Raw genomic sequence first — 18,895 nt, 5'->3', positions numbered from 1 at the left:
TTTAATCGATTGGAATGTGTCGTTGGGTTACTGTCTCCTTGAATTTTAATTCACAGCTCCTTTTCATATTTTGAATTTAAATAGAGACGTAGGGAATACGTAAATTAGACAACAACCTGTTTAAATTATCCCAAGCTCTGCATCACCATGAATTGTCTTTATAAACCAAACAAAAACGTGCGACATAACATTTTGTATTTGAATGAAAACATATTAGAAATTGGAGGACACATGAGTTTACTTGGCAAAATCTTTTAAGATATGTAGGGCCACAAGAAAAAAAGGCTTGTTGTTTTTACTTTACATACATTGTATATAGAAAAAAAAATCTGTTCTTTTTTGTTTTTGTGTTGATCCTTGACAAGTGACTTGTGTAGTTGACTACGGTTAAAATTCTTTTTTTTTCCGGCTCGAAAACGTATACAAGTTTCAAATATTTTTTGGTTATTTGAGGTAGCTCAGAGTAAAATTGTATTTAAAGTAGTTCCGCATGTTTTTGTTAACGCCCTTGTGTATACATTCCTAAGTGACAACTGTCCAGATGTGTACTAGTCAACAGCAACACAAGGGAGGGTTGGTTTGTCTCTCATGCAAAATACAGATATCTGGGTCACCCCTTTTTGTCACTTTATTAGTCAGACTTAAACAGACAACGGAAATTATATAAGTCAACTTGACGGAAATGATGGTTCTTAACTTTGCAACATACCCTTGTTCTCACGTATGCCAGTCAGACCTAAGCACATATAGAATAGGGATTTCGAACCCTCAGAGTTCGAACCAGTCACCACAACGGGTGTCAAAAGTTTGACTGCAACTGCTTACTCTGGTTTTAAACGAGGTATCACCTGTCAATCTTATGTTGTATGGAATGTACAATGTCCATTTATTGAAATATTCTGCATTGTCCCATATCATTTTTAAGCAAAGACCATACATCATAGTCAACTTAAAAGGCCCTGATATGACAAATTTAAAAACAACTAAAACGAGTAAACTATACTAGCGGTCTGATTTATGTACAAAACAACAACGGAAAACAATTATAACAAACAGCAACAAACGACATCCAATGAACTGCAGGCCACATACTGTTGACATAAAAGCATAATAATCGATAAATACAAACTTCAAATTACTCCTGTCCTCAGTGCTAGTGACTGTTGTAAAATAAGGATTGAAGTAATTTCATTAGTTTATTATTTAGTTCGGTATAGGGATTCTGCTCTTTCGTTTTCTGTGGAAAAATACCTGGTTTGTTTAAGAAATCGTAGATTTATATTTCTCTGTTTTTCGAGTTGAATAAGTTTATTTACTTTATTATCAAAGTTACAATTAGATGTGTATCCTCTGCTACAATATCATAATCATATGAACTAAAATTTGTAAAACTTGAATTATGTAAAGACTTCTCTAATTCTCTTTTACAATGTTGACTGTTGTACCCCAATTTTTTATATTTTTACCCATTATGTCTGTGTGTCTTGGTCACACATGTTGTCAATATAATGAAATTTTGTGCGACTGCAATAAAGTGTGAAGTTTAGGTAGCTATACAACCAGGTTTAATCCCCAATTGTCTACATAAGAAGTAGGAAGTACCAAGTCAGGAATATGATAGTTGTTCTCCATTCATTTGATGTGTTTTATCTTTTGATTTTGCCATTTGATTAGGGACTTTTCGCTTTGAATTTTCCTCAGATTTTTTTTGTGATTTACTGGATCAAAACATTAATGGCTATGGCTGTTAGCATATAGGACAGATTTTGTATTTTGGACGTTGGTTTCTAAAAATTTAATAAAAAAAGCTAAAGATTTATTCGATTGACACAAAAACAACACAGAAAATTGCAAAAAACATGCAGCTTTTATTGTCGTTCCCTTGTAACTACTTTTCTAATAATACACATGTGTGATTACAGTTCATAAACATGAAAATATAGTTTTACAGATAAATAAAATGCGATTACAAAAATACGTTTTGTAACGATTTGTTAATGGATGGCATTTTATAAAACAACGTCATATTGCACTTGTTCGTGTAATCGAACAATCATGGTTGTGTGTTTGTTATGCAGAATCCCTTTCCAGTTCGTCTTGTATGGCTTGAAGACTGCTTATCGGCCAATAATTTTTCCACTTACACTGTCACAGTACATTCCGACATTTTTACCTCTGCATTTAGTACTACCCATAGGTTCACATATTCCTAAAATCATACACGAACAATTATGTATTATATCGAATGACTATTTATAATAGCTTTGTATATATAATCCTTGTATATTGCAAAAATTAAATTCACAAAAATACTGAACTCCGAGGAAAATTCAATACGGAAAGTCCCCAATCAAATGATAAATATCAAATGATAAAACACATCAAACGAATGGACAACAACTGTATGTTGTTTCGTCTTATTCTTTTTATATGTATTTGCTGTTTTCTTTAATTTGTTTTTTATTTATTTTCCTTATCTTTTTTTTTTATTTATTTTTTATGGAATTCTATATCGGTGAAAGAAAATGTGGTTTTAAATTACGACAAACAACTCATATGAGCTCCAATCTTCAGCAGGGATTTTAACACAAGACCGGAATAATGTGTTCTTTTTTGGGGGTTCATTTCATATTGTGTTGCTGCCTCATTGATGTTTAACCTATAACAAACTTTTTATTTCACATATTTAACAACCACACGTTGTTATATTGTGATCTATATAGTAAGATACATGTATGATTAAAAAGGAGCTGTATGAAGATACAAATACAGGCAGAAATATGTTAAATAAAGGCTACAGTAGTATACTGCTGTTTGATACTCAATAATCGATTAATACTGATGTATTTATTTATTGTTTAACGCTAAATTCAGTGATTTTGGCTATATATGACAGCCATTTTTATTAGTGGAATACGAGGAATACGTCAGAGTTCTCGGATAGGAAAAATAACAGACCTTTGGCCTGAAAATTTAAATTCTAGTCTTTGATTGTTTCAATTAGCTGTCTTAACAGTATGTACAGTATAAACTCCACAGCTGACTAACCTGGATGTCCAGTTGCGTTAGATATCACTGGGTTTGTTGCTTCAATGTACCATTCACATTTTGGATCTCCTAGTTCTTCCCCATTGGTTTTCCCGTCACCATCAGAATCCATTTCACAAAGATTAACAGTCCATCGGAAATTAGCATAGAAAAAGTCCTACAAAAAATTCCCGATTAAAGTGTTTGTCGATTTACATATTGCTTGAAAGGTAATGTTTCTTCTTGATACATTTATTGCATACAATGAATTGTCTATATCAAATCAAAATCAATGATATTAACGAATTTAAATTGTTCAATATATATTTAGTTTTTACAACCGACTATTTATTGAAAGGTGGTATTAATTTGGCTCTCTGGTACCACATCAAATTTATATTGACAGCTTAGCCTAGTGCACGTAGAACAACCATCATAAATATTTTTATTGTATATCAAATGTCATGTAAAAATTAAACTCACTTGACCAAAACTGTTCCTTGGGCCACTTCCTGCTTCACTTTGATGCCCAACAGCAAGCCATATGGACGAGCCTCCTTTACAGGGATCGGGCACTTTGTTACCATTTGGAATTTTCCCTTGGAACCATGGATATCCATATGTTAAAGAAATTAAGAAAACAAACATTAGAATTTGACACATCTTTGTTTGATATTAGCTATATTCTGCAAACGTCAAAAAGCGTTTCTGTTAATCCTGAAATTATATTGTATATCAAATTTTCAGAATTGCGTTTTATTTATACATAAGGTAAACTATATTTTGACCTGAAAAATCTGTCGATAACATTTATAAGAATTGAAATCAATTAATCAAAAGACGTCACATGCCAAAATACATTTTAGATGGTGCGTGAGTGTATGTAAATAGCCATTGCAAAGCTACAAAATTAATAGGAAACATTTTATTTTCATTTCAAGGTGAAACTACGGGGAGTATGTGTCGTATGTTTTAATAATAGATTTAAAAAAATCTTAAGATACTTTTTTCTTATGCACGACATGTACCTGATAAAGTTAACGTCAAGTTTCTTTTTCAAAGCCATGACCATACAACTATCAAAGTCAGTGCATAATTTAACACTAATCATAAAACGAACGTTAGAATATAAAAATAATGATAATAGAAAGTCGGAAAAGTTCTGGCCTCGCGGTCATAAAACTTTCGAGCATGATTTTTGTACTCAGACTTAAGAATCAACCAATCAAAATGCGGGATTCGTGTTTCGAGCATGATTTTTGTGCTCCGAGCACCGAGCAAAGTTTCAAGGTGTTAGTTTTAGTTTGTAACCCGGATTTGTTTTTCTCTATCAATTTATGAATTTCGAACAGCTGAATACTACTGTTGCCTTTAGTTAGCTACGGCTTATTTTGGTTTGTCCATCCGTTTTCACTTTATTGTCACTCCTGGATGGTGCCTTTCTTTTATATCCCTTCTTGGCGAGTTCCAATATCAGAAACATCGAAAAAAAATGTCATTTTTTTAAATTACTGATTTAATGTTTTAATTATTATTTTTCTGTTAAAACTTGATTACATATCCCATAATGTATATTTGTTGAATTTTTCAAAGGTATAATTATATCATATCATGACTACTATTATTGTTCACATATTTTGAAGAATTATTTTATTTTTTAAAGGGAGTTTCAATTCCTGCCCCCCCCCCCCCTTTTCGATTTTTTTTTATTTATGTAATGTTGGGTAAAGTGTACCAATTGGGCAAATTAAGACTTAAAAAGTAAAATCACTAAAATACTGAACTCCGGGGAGAATTCAAAACGGAAAGTCCTTAATCAAATGGCAAAAGCAAATGCAAACACATTAAACGAATGGATAACAACTGTCATATTCCTTACTTGGTATAGGCATTTTCTTTAGTCGAAATGGTGGGTTAAACCTGATTTTGAATCTAGCTTTGCCTCTCACTTGTATGACAGTTGTAAAACAACTTTATAGTCAGTTTGCAAGAAACTATATTCATGTTTAACAGATTTAAGGGGGCTCGCGGGTCTAAATCAAATTTTTTATTTAATATAGGATTTCGCTATATTTTTCTAAAAATGAACTGTATCTTATACTTAATAGAAAAATGAAATAAAAACATGGGGTCACCGTTCATTTACGCTCACAATCTGCCATCGAAAAAAGCATACATTTTTGTTAATGTCCTTTTTCTGTTGAACTAATAGGAGCAATAGAGGTAATATCGAAATAAAAAAAGAACTAAATTACAGAAATCGCTTAAATTTTACAATTATTTAGTTTTTGTACAGCTCATTCGAAAACAACAATAAAAAATATAGGTCACCGATGAGTTAAAAATGATATTTCAATTTTAATGTAAAAAATAGCATTTTGCACCAAAGGGAGATAATTTGAAGCTTTTTCAATGATATCTACATTTTAAAAGTCACCTGGGGCCAACACGAGTTAATTTTGTGGAAAGATTTTTGTAACATATGATAAAGTAACAACTACTGAAGGTAATAAATAAAATTTGTAATGAAAAATAAATGTTTCATTTTTTTCTGAAAATTTTGTACCCGCGAGCCTCCTTAAAACATTTTGCTGAATGCTAAAAACAAAAATTATATTAAAAAATTGAAAGTGTCTGAATGTTCTGGCGTATACATATATTTTTTTATGACTTCTGAGAAATACATGTACCACGTCAGGAATATGGCAGTTGTTATCCATTTGTTTGATGTGTGTGAGCTTTTGATTTTGAAATTTGATAAGGAACTTTTCGTTTTGAATTTTCCTTAGAGTTTGGTATAGTTTGCTATTTTACTTTTTGTAATATTGTCTATAAGAACTCGTAAAATATAAAGGCTCCGTCCGTGTACATTTACGCCAAACATTTGTCATTTTAAAATGAAAAATAGATTGCAACTTTGAAAGTTAATTGGTTTAAAAAATGTAACAAAGATATTTTGAAGTCACTTAATAAAAATCATTTTCCTAGTGAGATTTGAAATTTGTAATTTTCATGCGGATATTAAAAAAAAATAAGTTGGAGTAAAAAAATTATTTGATTTGTAAACAGTTCCCCCCAACAAAAATATATCGTGTTGTATAAACAAATGACCAAAGCTTCTAACACAATAAAAGAAGAACAAGCTAGAACCACAAACAATAATAAATATTTCTATCTTTTTTTTTTTTTATTGTAGGCCTCAATATTTTAAAAATATAAGTTAAACAATATCCAATGCAACATTTTTATACAAAGTTCATTTAATTTAAAGTGCTCTAATTATTCCAGCATTGCACGTAAACAAACTCAGAAAAGCCCTCTAAGGGAATGACAGCATACTTAGAAAACCCCTTTTAGAGACCAACCAATTATTAAATATCACATTATTTAAAGTGACTTTCGATGTTCTGCTAGTAACTATACATCTCAATGGTAAACTGCAAAAAAGATGTATCATGGAAGATAAGACGAAAGAACACTAAAGATACTCAAGATTTAGTTCAAAATATTGTTGTTATTGGTTTGTAAATATTGACACTTTACTTCCGTAATGTCAGTGTGGGAATTTATCTTGACGTGTTGGTCATGATATTTAATTGTTAAATTGTAAATAATGCGATAACAGTCGGTTTGTATGACGTCACATTGATCCCCACGTAGCAAGTATAAACATCTATATCTACATATTGGTGTGCCAATTAAGATACCACATTCAATGTGTATATCAAAATGTTCATCAAGGAAACCGACATCAATCTAAAAAAGGTAAATTGAAAAATAAGCGTTTATTTGACATTTTCTGATCAAAATAAAAAAATAAATATAAAATAAAAAGATGTGGTATGATTGCCTATGAGACAACTTTCTACCAGAGAAAAAATGATATAGAAGTTGGTGACTACATTTCGCTGTATGGCTGTCAACAATGAGCAAAACCCAAGATGTTGAAGGCCCTTAGACAATGTAAACAAAAATTGAAACGAGATAACTAATGTCCTCGTTTGTGTACAAAACAATAAACGAAAAACAAATATAGTATACAGAAACACACGACAATCACCGAATTACGTTCTCAATGCTTGGGACTGTATCATACAGAATATGGCATTGGTTAAAAATGTTAGTCGGCGCACAACCATCCATTACTTGGGACAGCAGTGTAAGGTCACAACAAGAACAAACTATGAAAATCAATTGAAAAGGCTTAACTCCTATATTCGCCCTTCAATTTGAATACAAAGAATCACACAAGGACGAGGTTTCAAAGCTGTCGAAACTTTGCTTAAACTTGAACTTGAATACTAAGTATTTCAATAATCATTCATGTCGTTTATAAATAATTAAAAGTGAGATGTTAAGCTTGCTATAAAACCAGTTTAATCCAACATTTTCTATATATCAAAAATACCTGTACCTTGAGCTTTTGATTTTGCCATTTGATTACGGACATTCCGTTTTGATTTTTCCTTGGAGTTCGGTATTTTTGTGATTTTACTTTTAACTAGATAACTGATAACGCAGACTTCTGTGCATGAAGTCCATATATAAAGTGAAATTTTAATATATATGGTATGTTACTACTACTTAAAATGGGATGATTTTTTTATGATAGTATTTGCCGAATTTTGAGTACATTTATGAGACGGTTATCACTATCATTGTTAGAAGTTGCATATTTCAGAAATATTTGTTGATAATCATCAACTGGCCATCGACCATCATTCCTGTTTTGCAAATGGAATTATATGATAATATTGGTCATACAATTGAACACATACATAATCATATTAATCTTCGTGTAAACGGATTTTAATATTTTTGATATTTATTCATACCTATCGCGACCTTTTATCTTTTGTTCATGAGGTTTTGATTTGTTGAGCCGAGATAAGATAGAAAACATAATAGACCGTAAGACGGAAATCAACTCTGTAATACTTGTTAGCTTTATAGCTTTACGTCACAACATAGTGGTATTGTTGTTTGTACACATATTTAAACATGTAAACAATTTGAACTATCAACTGCTTTTTTCTCTTAAGTCTGCTTGTTACATCACTTTTGACACATTACCCATTTTCATTCTCAAACATATTATTCCATTCTCAAAAAAATATATATACTTTAAGTTGGAGAAACTCAGATTTATTCAATACTTTTTCATTTACAACTTTCAGATGAAAAAGTTTAATTCAATAGCTCATTTAAATAAAACCTATTAGAAAAATAGAGGAAACCAAGCAATACAAATGTTTGCACCTGTCCTAAGTGAGGAACACAAAAATCATGCTCGAAACATGAAATCCCACATTTTGATTGGTTGATTCTTAAGTCTGAGAACAAAAATCATGCTCGAAACATGAAATCCCACATTTTGATTGGTTGATTCTTAAGTCTGAGAACAAAAATCATGCTCGAAACATGAAATCCCGCATTTTGATTGGTTGATTCTTAAGTCTGAGAACAAAAATCATGCTCGAAACATGAAATCCCACATTTTGATTGGTTGATTCTTAAGTCTGAGAACAAAAATCATGCTCGAAACATGAAATCCCGCATTTTGATTGGTTGATTCTTAAGTCTGAGAACAAAAATCATGCTCGAAACATGAAATCCCACATTTTGATTGGTTGATTCTTAAGTCTGAGAACAAAAATCATGCTCGAAACATGAAATCCCGCATTTTGATTGGTTGATTCTTAAGTCTGAGAACAAAAATCATGCTCGAAAGTTTTATGACCGCGAGGCCAGAACTTTTTCGACTTTCTATTATCATTATTTTTATATTCTAACGTTCGTTTTATGATTAGTGTTAAATTATGCACTGACTTTGATAGTTGTATGGTCATGGCTTTGAAAAAGAAACTTGACGTTAACTTTATCTAAGTAAGGAATTTGATGTACAGTAGTTGTCGTTTGTTTAGTAATTTATACGTTTCTCGTTTTTTTATATAGATTAGACCGATGGTTTTCCCGTTTGAAGGGTTTTACACTAGTAATTTTGAGGCCCTTTATAGGTTGCTGTTCGGTGTGAGCCAAGGCTCCGTGTTGAAGGTCGTACATTGACCTATACTAGTTTACTTTTATAAATTGTTATTTGGATGGAGAGTTGTCGCATTGGCACTCATACCACATCTTCATATATCTAAGTAAAAACGATGATATTAAGTCAAACAACAGTCCACAGAACACATTTACAGAAAAAGATAGTGCAACACGAACCCAACCATAATCCGTGGGTAAAATATCTAATAAAAACTGACATTTTTAAGAACGAGATACTAGTAAATAAACTGATCATGAATACTAGGATTGAATTTTGTACTTGCACCAGACGCGCCTTTCGTCTTCAAAAGACTCATCAGTGACGCTCGAATCAAAAAAAGTTAAAAAGGCCAAATAAAGTACGGTGTTGAAGAGCATCAAAGACCAAAAATTCTTAAAAGTTTCCCAAATGCAGCTAAGGTAATCTATTTCTGAGGTTAATTGAATAACGTATCTCATGGCATCATGGACTTAATTTAAATTACAATGTTTGTGTCATTTGTGAAACTGGATTGCGTACCTTTCCAAAGTACCCGAGATCATCCCCAGTTGGTTTTTTTCTGGGGTTCGTGTTACTCAGTCGTTACGTTAGTTTTCTATGATGGAATGTGTGTCCTGTTATTTGTCGTTTTGTCGTATTTTGTTAGTTAGGGTGTTTTGCCATTGCAATGTCGTTTAGTTTTGCACTTAATATCCATTAAATTATTGTTTGATTGTATTGCTTGACCCTCATGGGTGTAATTTTGCAATACAGATTTATTAAAAAGTTAAATATCATTGTGTTACTTGTGTATTGCCTCATTTTGTGTATCTGAAGTAATTAGATAAAGGAAGATGTAGTATGATTGCCAATGAGACAACTCTCCATCAAAGTCAAAATTTATAAAAGTAAACCATTATGGGTCAAGGTACGGTGTTCAACAGTTACACGGAGCCTAGGCTGACACCGAACAGCAAGCTATAAAAGGGCCCCAAAAATTGCATATATTTTGTTTAGAAAGTTATTTGGACCGGGTGTTCGTAGACGTACCCATTTAACTCTTTAATTATTCAACAGAATTAGAAAATATTTTGGTTTATATGTCAAGGAAGGTCATATGTTGTTCTACAGATTAGCCATACATTGGTCTGATTACTATTAAGTATAGAGTTCAAGATTATATTGTGTTTATGTCTTTATAACGGTATTATGAAATGAATTAAACATTTTTAGATAACAATTTCATTCATTTGTTGGTTATTTATCATAATAATTTATTTATTTGTCAGTAACTTATAAATGTCAATTATTCTAGACCTTGGTCGATTTATGTTGATCAAAGAATTTTTATCAATCAAATGTTAAATTAAAATATTTAAGATTAAAAGTTTGATTTGAAAGTATTAAATTATTTACATAATTAATTGAAAACTTGGCCTCGGCCTATGTTTTACATAACGATAAATTACATGCAAATCGTAGTAAGTCCAACATAATTTATCTAAGGAGTTCCATAACCTAACCTAGTCAACTTAGACGGTTCCTTGCAGAGAATTCACTAGATAATTTGCACGTTCAAATATTCAAAGAGTCCCGCCAAAGTCTAACAAGGTCGTCTGGTATGACCGGCGGCCTTTCATTCAATATTGATCATATCTACGAAAAATATCCAAAAAAAAATAATTTCTACGCAATAAAAGTTTAATCTTGTGTCATTTTATTTCAAATTAAAACATACTCTGACTTATCGATCGATTTGATGAGTCGGGTTTATTGCCAAATTCTTATTTTTTTTTTTATATACAATTCAATGACTCCAAAAGCTAAGCTATACCCGAAATGGTTTATTTGCACACAATTACGTGTGATTTTGAAATATTCTTTGAGTGTTGTTTGACTAACGTCCAGTGGCAAATAATTCATGCGCACCTTAACATATAATATAGAAATAGCTCTATTGATATAAATGAGAACTGTTGATGTGTTTTTGGATATTTCTATGTCATTATTGTCATTTATCCCGCACTTTAATTTCTTCATATTGGTAACTGTCAAGAAACTAAAAATACACAATCATAACAAATATTTCCGTTCTCGAGAATTTCTTTTTAAAGTCATATTTTGAAGTTTAAGAAAGTATCGGTTTAAAACAAATAACGACATGTAAAATTCGAAATTCGATTTCGGTTACAGCAGATTTCATTGAGTATGTAGCCAAAGGTAGTATCTTTGGTTAGCTTGCTTGTTAGCTGAACCGTGAATTCATTATCAGGTCAGGTATACTACCCTTCTTTCGAAGTAGCCTAGTCCAACAAACAGATCGATTGGTTATCTGCCGGACTAGTCTACTCTTAAAGAAGGGTAGTTTACCTGACCTAACAATGACTTCACGGTTCAGCTAACAAGCAAGCTAACCAACGATATTACCTTTGAATACACACTCAATGAAATCTGCTGTAACTAAATCTTGCATCATGCTGTACAAATTAAGAAAAGTTAAAACAATATAAATCAAACAATTAATGTACTGCCAAGCTATAGAATTGTTTCCGTACAAATCAAATAATTTATTTCGGAACTTAATATTAGATTTAATGGCAAAAACTTGCCCTCAGAGCATATTTGTCCTGTTTTCCCATTTGATAAAAGTTAATCAAGTGTACAACAACGGAGATATGGCCTAACCATGTTGTTTCTCGTTTTTTTATTTTATATAGATTAGACCGTTGGTTTTCCCGTTTGAATGGGTTTACACTAGTAATTGTGGGGCCCTTTAGAGCTTGTTGTTCGGTGTGAGCCAAGGCTCCGTGTTGAAGGCCGTACATTGACCTATAATGGTTTACTTTTTTTTAAATTATTATTTGGATGGAGAGTTGTCTCATTGGCACTCACACCACATCTTCCTAGATCTATTAAAATCAACAGTTATTTTAATCCTAATATATAGAGTTTCTTTATTTTAAATGAAGACAGACTAAATACATTAAAGCTAAAAGGATCGTTATTTAGGTGAACCATTTTCTAGATTCTTCCTTTACTTTGCATTCACAAGGTCAGAGCTATTTAAGGTTAGATTTGTGTCACATTTAGAAGGAAAAGTCATTGATAAATCCCTCTGCAAATAGTATGCAACAGGAAAATCGTAATCTGCATATGATTAATTATTGTGTTACCAAAAAGTATAGAACTATATTTATCTTAAAGTAATTTATCTGCTCCAGCAATGGAAACCGATATAACAGTTTCTTACATAAAATCGAGCTTATCGGAATACCCTTGAACTATTTTCAAATATTTCCATTTGTTAAAACATATCCATGACCTTTTGAAACAAAACAGACTCTGACATTATCAGAAGTCATTTTGCGTACTTAGGTATTATCATATATTGTAATTGGGAACGAATCATGATTAACATTTTTTTGATAGATTCGGAACGACTTTTACGTTTGTATAGAGAATTGTTACAAACGTGAATTGACGACTGCTCGGTGTATTTTGCATGGTTGTTGGTCGATTGACGTAAAAACCATATGACCTTTTATGTATACTTTCCAGTGCCAGTCAAAATACCTAAGGTTCACTTATGCCAAAATATGGCCTTGAATTATAACGTTATCATATACTTTATCAAAAAGGTCACAATATCATTCTTGAATTGGTCTATCTCTAAAGCTGTATAGTTTATAAAATATCTGCATAAAAGTTTGTTATAAGCTTCAAAGTCGGCGCATTTGGAAGGTCATAAATCAATGATATTTGAATATTTCGTACATGAAAGTTTCGGTAAAATCTACGATCCATCATGTATTTGACCAAAAGATGCTTACTCTTATACTAAATTCCTAGAAACAGGAATTTTCTTAATCCGGGGTTGGCAGATAACCAAGGTTATTTTTTTTCTCTCAAAAACTATAATTATAATTCATTGATGAAATAGACCAAACCTAATGTTAGAATCAAATTTGAGCATAGATCTAGAAATTTACCTTCGTAAGGTATAAATTGATGTGCAAAAGATGTTGGTTTGTATTTATAGTTTCACTACAGTCATATCTGTGTAAAATTTATAGCATTCAGGTAAGAGTTGTAAAAATGTAAGTATTAGGGCCAATGCTAAACCTTGGTGAAACTCAACAAAGATTTATTGTTAACCGTTGTTGATCAATCTATGTAGTCAGTGTTTGTGATGCTAGGTTGCTGTCTTGTTGACATTTACCTCATATCTCATTCATCCAATTGTCTTTACGTCATGCCCCAGAGCGTCTTTGGGTCGGGTTGTTAGAGAATGCAGCCAAAACTCCATTGGTAAACTCTAAAGCTATACACCTCAGGGAAAACTTTCCATTGAATGTCAATAAAATCGTTCGAACCATTCTGAGGCCTTGCTTTTTTATGAAAGATCTGATAATGTCTCATCCAATGGACTACTGCAGAAAATATTTTTTCAGAGATCCCATTGACGCTGAAACTGCAATTAGTACAATCAACTGACAGTACTGGTATGACCACATCACGCAAAATTTAGTATCGATTTGTATCTTGAATTTACTAGGCATTGTATTTGTCTCGTGTCTTGTTGTATCGGTATCGTTTCTCTCATTGTTGACAGCCGTACGTCGACCATACTCGTTAACTTGTTCTTCATTTGGTCATTGGTGGAGAGTTGAATCAGACGACATTTCCCATTCTAATATTGCTAACATCATCTTACGAGAACTTATTATCAAGCAAATCAAACCTTGTTCGTATTTTCTAACACGTGTCTTGTAATCTTGTCTTTTGCTAGAGATAATTTATAGACCTCTAGATGTATTTTCTTATTTCAGTGTATTGCTGGGTTGCTGTTTCACCAGCGTATCTCAATTTTTGCTATGTTTTTAATCTTATCATATAAACCATTATATAATTTCTTTAACAGTGTGTTAATATGTTGTAGTCAGATGATTATTTCTTCCGACTACAGTTTTTAATAGTTATGAATGGCATCTTTAAATTCAAAGCTCTATAATAAACATGATGGAGTAAGAATAAAAAAGTAGATGTTGTTTGATAAGCAATGAGACAACTCGCCACAAGAGATCAAATGACACAGAAATTACCACCCATAGGTCACAGTACAACCTTCAACAATGAGCAAAGCCCATGCCGCATAGTCAGCTTATCAAATACGGTCAATATATTCAAACATGTGTCGTTGCAATCATCCTTTCAAAGCATATGACTAGTTAAGTATAGCACGTATAAACAACATAATAAATTATCAACAAATTACGTCAGAATAAAACATTTTTATTAATGAAAAAAAACAAAATCAAAATAATTTAATTACATGATGATTCATCTGGTTGTTTTGCAAGAGCAGCATAACAAATTTCTCAACAATTTGCTACCATGTTTATTTGTTTGTCTTTTTTGTGTGTCTGAAAGAGACTGAGAGTCTATTTTTGCAATTTTGCAAAACTTGTTTTCCTCTGCTGGTGTTTCACTTGAAGTATCTCTGTCTGCTACTTCCCACAATCCTCCATTCTCTGAGACTGTTTCCGTCAACCTTTCTACACCAGCTATATCCCAGAATTCCTCACTGGGATAGAACTCGAAATCGTTACCCAAATCCAGCCATTCGTTATCAATAGTCATGGTTGTCGTCGTAAATTCTGAAAAGAAAACAATTTAAATTGAATACACAAAGTATTGACCTGAATACCCGTATGGTATATGTATAATTTCTATTTTGAATAATCTAAACATGAAAAAAAAAGCCGTAGTCGTTTCCATTAAAAATGGATGTTTTTTTTTCGCCATTTGATGCATACATCATAAAAGTTTGACCTTATTGGTTATTTTTTATAATTCTTTCAGAAAAAATGTCTATAGACGATTCCAGAAATATTATATTTACTTAACACATGAAATACATGTAGGTAAAATCTATTTGTTGTTACGTTCCTATGAGCCGTGGATTGTGGAATATTATCCGCATATTTCTAAATAGTTCACGTAAATTGATCATTGTCATGTGTTTAACAGCTTTTTGCCAATAAAATCGGTATATATCATTTGATCTGGACGGTATTGGTGACCCTAAGTCGCCCGGGTAAATTACGTCACCCAAGCCGTGATGATGTATACCGACTTGCTTCAAGTGGTCATCAACGATAACATATTGCTTTAAAAAAAAATGTAATTACTACCATAAAGTTCACCTTATTCATCTGACTGTGTGAGATTTGTGATAAAAAGTTCAAATTCCTCGCCCCCACCCTCCCCCTCAAAACAACAACACAAAAACCATAAATCTTCCTAAACGTTATAAGTGTAGTTACCTTGCTGATAATATTCCTCTTCGTCTTCAAAACAAAACTCTGTATCACGTGTCTGTCTATGTTTTACTCGTCTGGTCATTGATCCTTTAATCTAGGAGAGAAAAAAATACATTTTAACTCTCCTCGTATACTACATAACACATATTTCTGACGCGTACATACAAGCACAAATAAAGTGCATACAGTATAACCATGTTGTCTGCCTTTAAACAATGGGACAAAAAAAGACAAATAAAGTACACAAAACACAACCTAAATACATAAAGTTTTTTTTTTAGCAACATAAACCCCAACAAAATCCAGCGGATGATCTCAGTTGTTCCGGAATCCAGCCTAACATGAGGCACTAGCCGTATCAAGTATTCATATACAGGCTCTAGATATGTCATTGCGTGGTACTAGAACCTATAGGGTTTTTTGTTGTTGTATTGACTAGTATTGATGTATTTATGTTAAAAATCCTATAATTATTGTTAGTTATACTAGTATACGAGTATTTGGATAGTGGTCCTTCAGTTCTGTATTTTTTGTATTCTTTTTCTTTTAGCCTTATTCTTAACTTTATACATATTGTCCATTTTTATCATGAATAAATAAATATAACTGATCACCTCATTATTTTCTTTTTATTTTGTTTATATAAAAAAAAAAAAAAAGATGTGGTATGATTGCCAATGAGACAACCGTCCACAAGAGACCAAAATGACACAGAAATTAACAACTATAGGTCACCATACGGCCTTCAACAATGAGCACAGCCCATACCACATAGCCAGCTATAAAGGGCCCCGAAATGCACCTTTTTCTGTCGTGTTCACTAACTGTTTATTTTAAGTACAAATTAGATTTATGGCATGTAACACCATCCGTCCTTTCTTAATTACATTCATAATTTTGTTGAGTGCTCGCCTTGTCCAAGACGAATTCTTTTTGTTTGATGGTCTATCTGAAATTAGAAAATGTTTTTAAATACATAAAAAGTATAAATATCACATTAAAAGAAAAACGATAAACACTCTCAATTGAAGTGGCTGATTTATGTCTCAAACTTCTTCTTTTTTTTTTTTATTCTACACGATCCATGAGAAAGTTATCATATTCCTTCGAAATTTACTGTCTCGTTTAAATGCATTGTAAAAGCTCCTCTGTTCTATTCTTTTAACGTTACTGGTTCCAAAAACTTACTGTTTAATGCAGTAATTAATATTTCTTGACCAGGGTTCTTCTTTTGTGTACATCTGAAACTATCCTTTTGCTGGAAAAGAATGAAAGAAGATACATTATGTAATAATCTGCGGGACACAAGCATTTGTTTATCGGATATAATTTGTAGCTTCACATGTTAGAATTTGTTTATCGGATATAATTTGTAGCTTCACATATTAGAATTTGTTTATCGGATATAATTTGCAGCTTCACATATTAGAACCTGTTTCGTTATTTGTGAACATTACAATGCCAACAGAATCGTATTCGAAAGGTTTGCTCCACCAGAACGCATGTGCTCGTCGCAGCTCTTATGTGTACAACAAAATCTCGTCGCAGCTCATATGTGCACAAGAAAATCTCGTCGCAGCTCACATGTGAATAACAAAATCTCGTCGCAGCACATATGTGCATAACAAAATCTCGTCGCAGCTCATATGTGCACAACAAAATCTCGTCGCAGCTCATATGTGCACAACAAAATCTCGTCGCAGCACATATGTGCATAACAAAATCCCGTCGCAGCACATATGTGCACAACAAAATCTCGTCGCAGCACATATGTGCATAACAAAATCTCGTCGCAGCTCACATGTGCATAGCAAAATCTCGTCGCAGCACATATGTGCATAACAAAATCCCGTCGCAGCACATATGTGCACAACAAAATCTCGTCGCAGCACATATGTGCATAACAAAATCTCGTCGCAGCTCACATGTGCATAGCAAAATCTCGTCGCAGCACATATGTGCACAAAAAATCTCGTCGCAGCTCATATGTGCATAACAAAATCAGAGATCTGTTTTTACGAGTTGCTCAGTCTTTAGCTTTCTATGTTGTGTTTTTTGCCCTGTTGTTTTTCTTGGTTTTTTTTTTTTTTTTTAACCATGGTGTTGTCATTCTATTTTCGACATACGAGTTTGAATGTCTTCTGCGGTATCTTTCGACTCTCTGATATACGGGGATGTCATCTTTAATTTTAAATCAATACAAAATATTTCTTTCACCTCTCTTTTAATTTTGAAGACCACAAATCACAATTTTAGCGACGATGGTACAGATTTAATGTGCATTCCTAATTCTTATTTTATTAAATTCTATAAGAAATGTAATGGACTTTTATGGGCTAGTTTCAACTGAAGACTGCCTCTGGGACCGAATTTTTTTCGCTGAATTGCATGCAGACCCATTAATGGTCGTAGGCGGGTTTCTTCTCTGGTCGGGTTGTTGTCTGTTAAATTAGTGAGAAATTATCCGTTTCAATTTTCATTTCTATTTTGCATTACTTTGTCGGTTTTCTTTCGATACATTTAAATTTATTTGTGCGAGTCTTATTTAAAGTATCCGTATTTTGCAGATTGCAATCAACTTACCTCAATGTTAATTCCATGTTGGGTTTTGTCGCTGCAAGCAGCAGACAGAATAATAGAAACATCTATAGAGCCAGATCTATCCATATCTTTCCTGAAAAAAATCCAATGTAAAATTATTTGTTGTGTATATAAAAAATAATAATAAAGAAATAGAAATATTCATTACACAGCAAGTAAATTTAAAAAAATAATTATGGTGGTTTTTTTTTCAGATATACTTTTTATAAAATTCACTGAAATGCTATAAGACATCGAAATTTTCTGATTAAACGTTCAAACCTTAGTATGCTTTGCTCTTTAATAAATCTTTTTTCATCAATTCTTTTTTATTTTGTAAATTATTGTTTAATTAAAAAAAAATACGTACTTACCAAATCTGTAATCGAGAAGTCTGTATGATTTTGTATGCAAAATGTTCAAGCTGGGATCTAGTAACTGTCTTGAAGATGGATAACGTCGGGAAGATATCTCCTTGTCAACAGCGGTATATTGTGACGTAGTTGACGTCGGAAGTCACATGTTTGAAAACGGTATTATGTTAACACTGGTTGTTTGTGACATTACAACAGCAGTTATGTATGTAAACGTTAAGACGGAACTTTGAATATTATATTAATGAAAATATAATATTAAAAAAAGCTATACATTATCTCCCATTGAACACTCTTTTTTTTAATCCTCGTTGTCAAACAATCTGGGACTTCAATGAAACTATGATAGAAGCTGTTACAAGTATGATCAAGAGACGATATCTAAAATAATTTTTTGAAACATTTTTTTTTTCTCAGTTTTCCGCATTTTACCGAACGGACTTGTATTTTGCCGTTTATAATTACATTTAGTAACAGTCTCGAGTTTAAGTTTTTAAATAAAAATGAGAAGGTGTGGTATGAGTGTCAATGAGAAAACTCTCCATCCAAGTCACAATGTATTAAAG

At 32.2% G+C, this 18,895-nt stretch overlaps 1 protein-coding gene across 1 annotated transcript; it reads right to left on the bottom strand.

Annotated features, from left to right (window-relative positions):
• Window positions 1-14,392: 14,392 nt before the first annotated feature.
• Window positions 14,393-18,422, bottom strand: LOC143048832 (uncharacterized). The gene is made up of 6 exons (XM_076222701.1): window positions 18,330-18,422; window positions 17,959-18,049; window positions 16,564-16,633; window positions 16,263-16,324; window positions 15,379-15,469; window positions 14,393-14,709 (listed from the first exon to the last, which is right to left on the bottom strand). Exons 2-6 carry the CDS (start codon window positions 18,040-18,042, stop codon window positions 14,393-14,395), a joined length of 624 nt encoding a protein of 207 aa, XP_076078816.1. The 5' UTR covers window positions 18,043-18,049; window positions 18,330-18,422.
• Window positions 18,423-18,895: the final 473 nt, after the last annotated feature.

This window comes from Mytilus galloprovincialis, chromosome 10 (genome assembly GCF_965363235.1).
Source record: "Mytilus galloprovincialis chromosome 10, xbMytGall1.hap1.1, whole genome shotgun sequence".
Lineage (NCBI taxonomy): Eukaryota > Metazoa > Mollusca > Bivalvia > Mytilida > Mytilidae > Mytilus > Mytilus galloprovincialis.
Note: the sequence above shows the minus strand (reverse complement) of the source record. Positions and strands in the feature narration are given on the sequence as shown.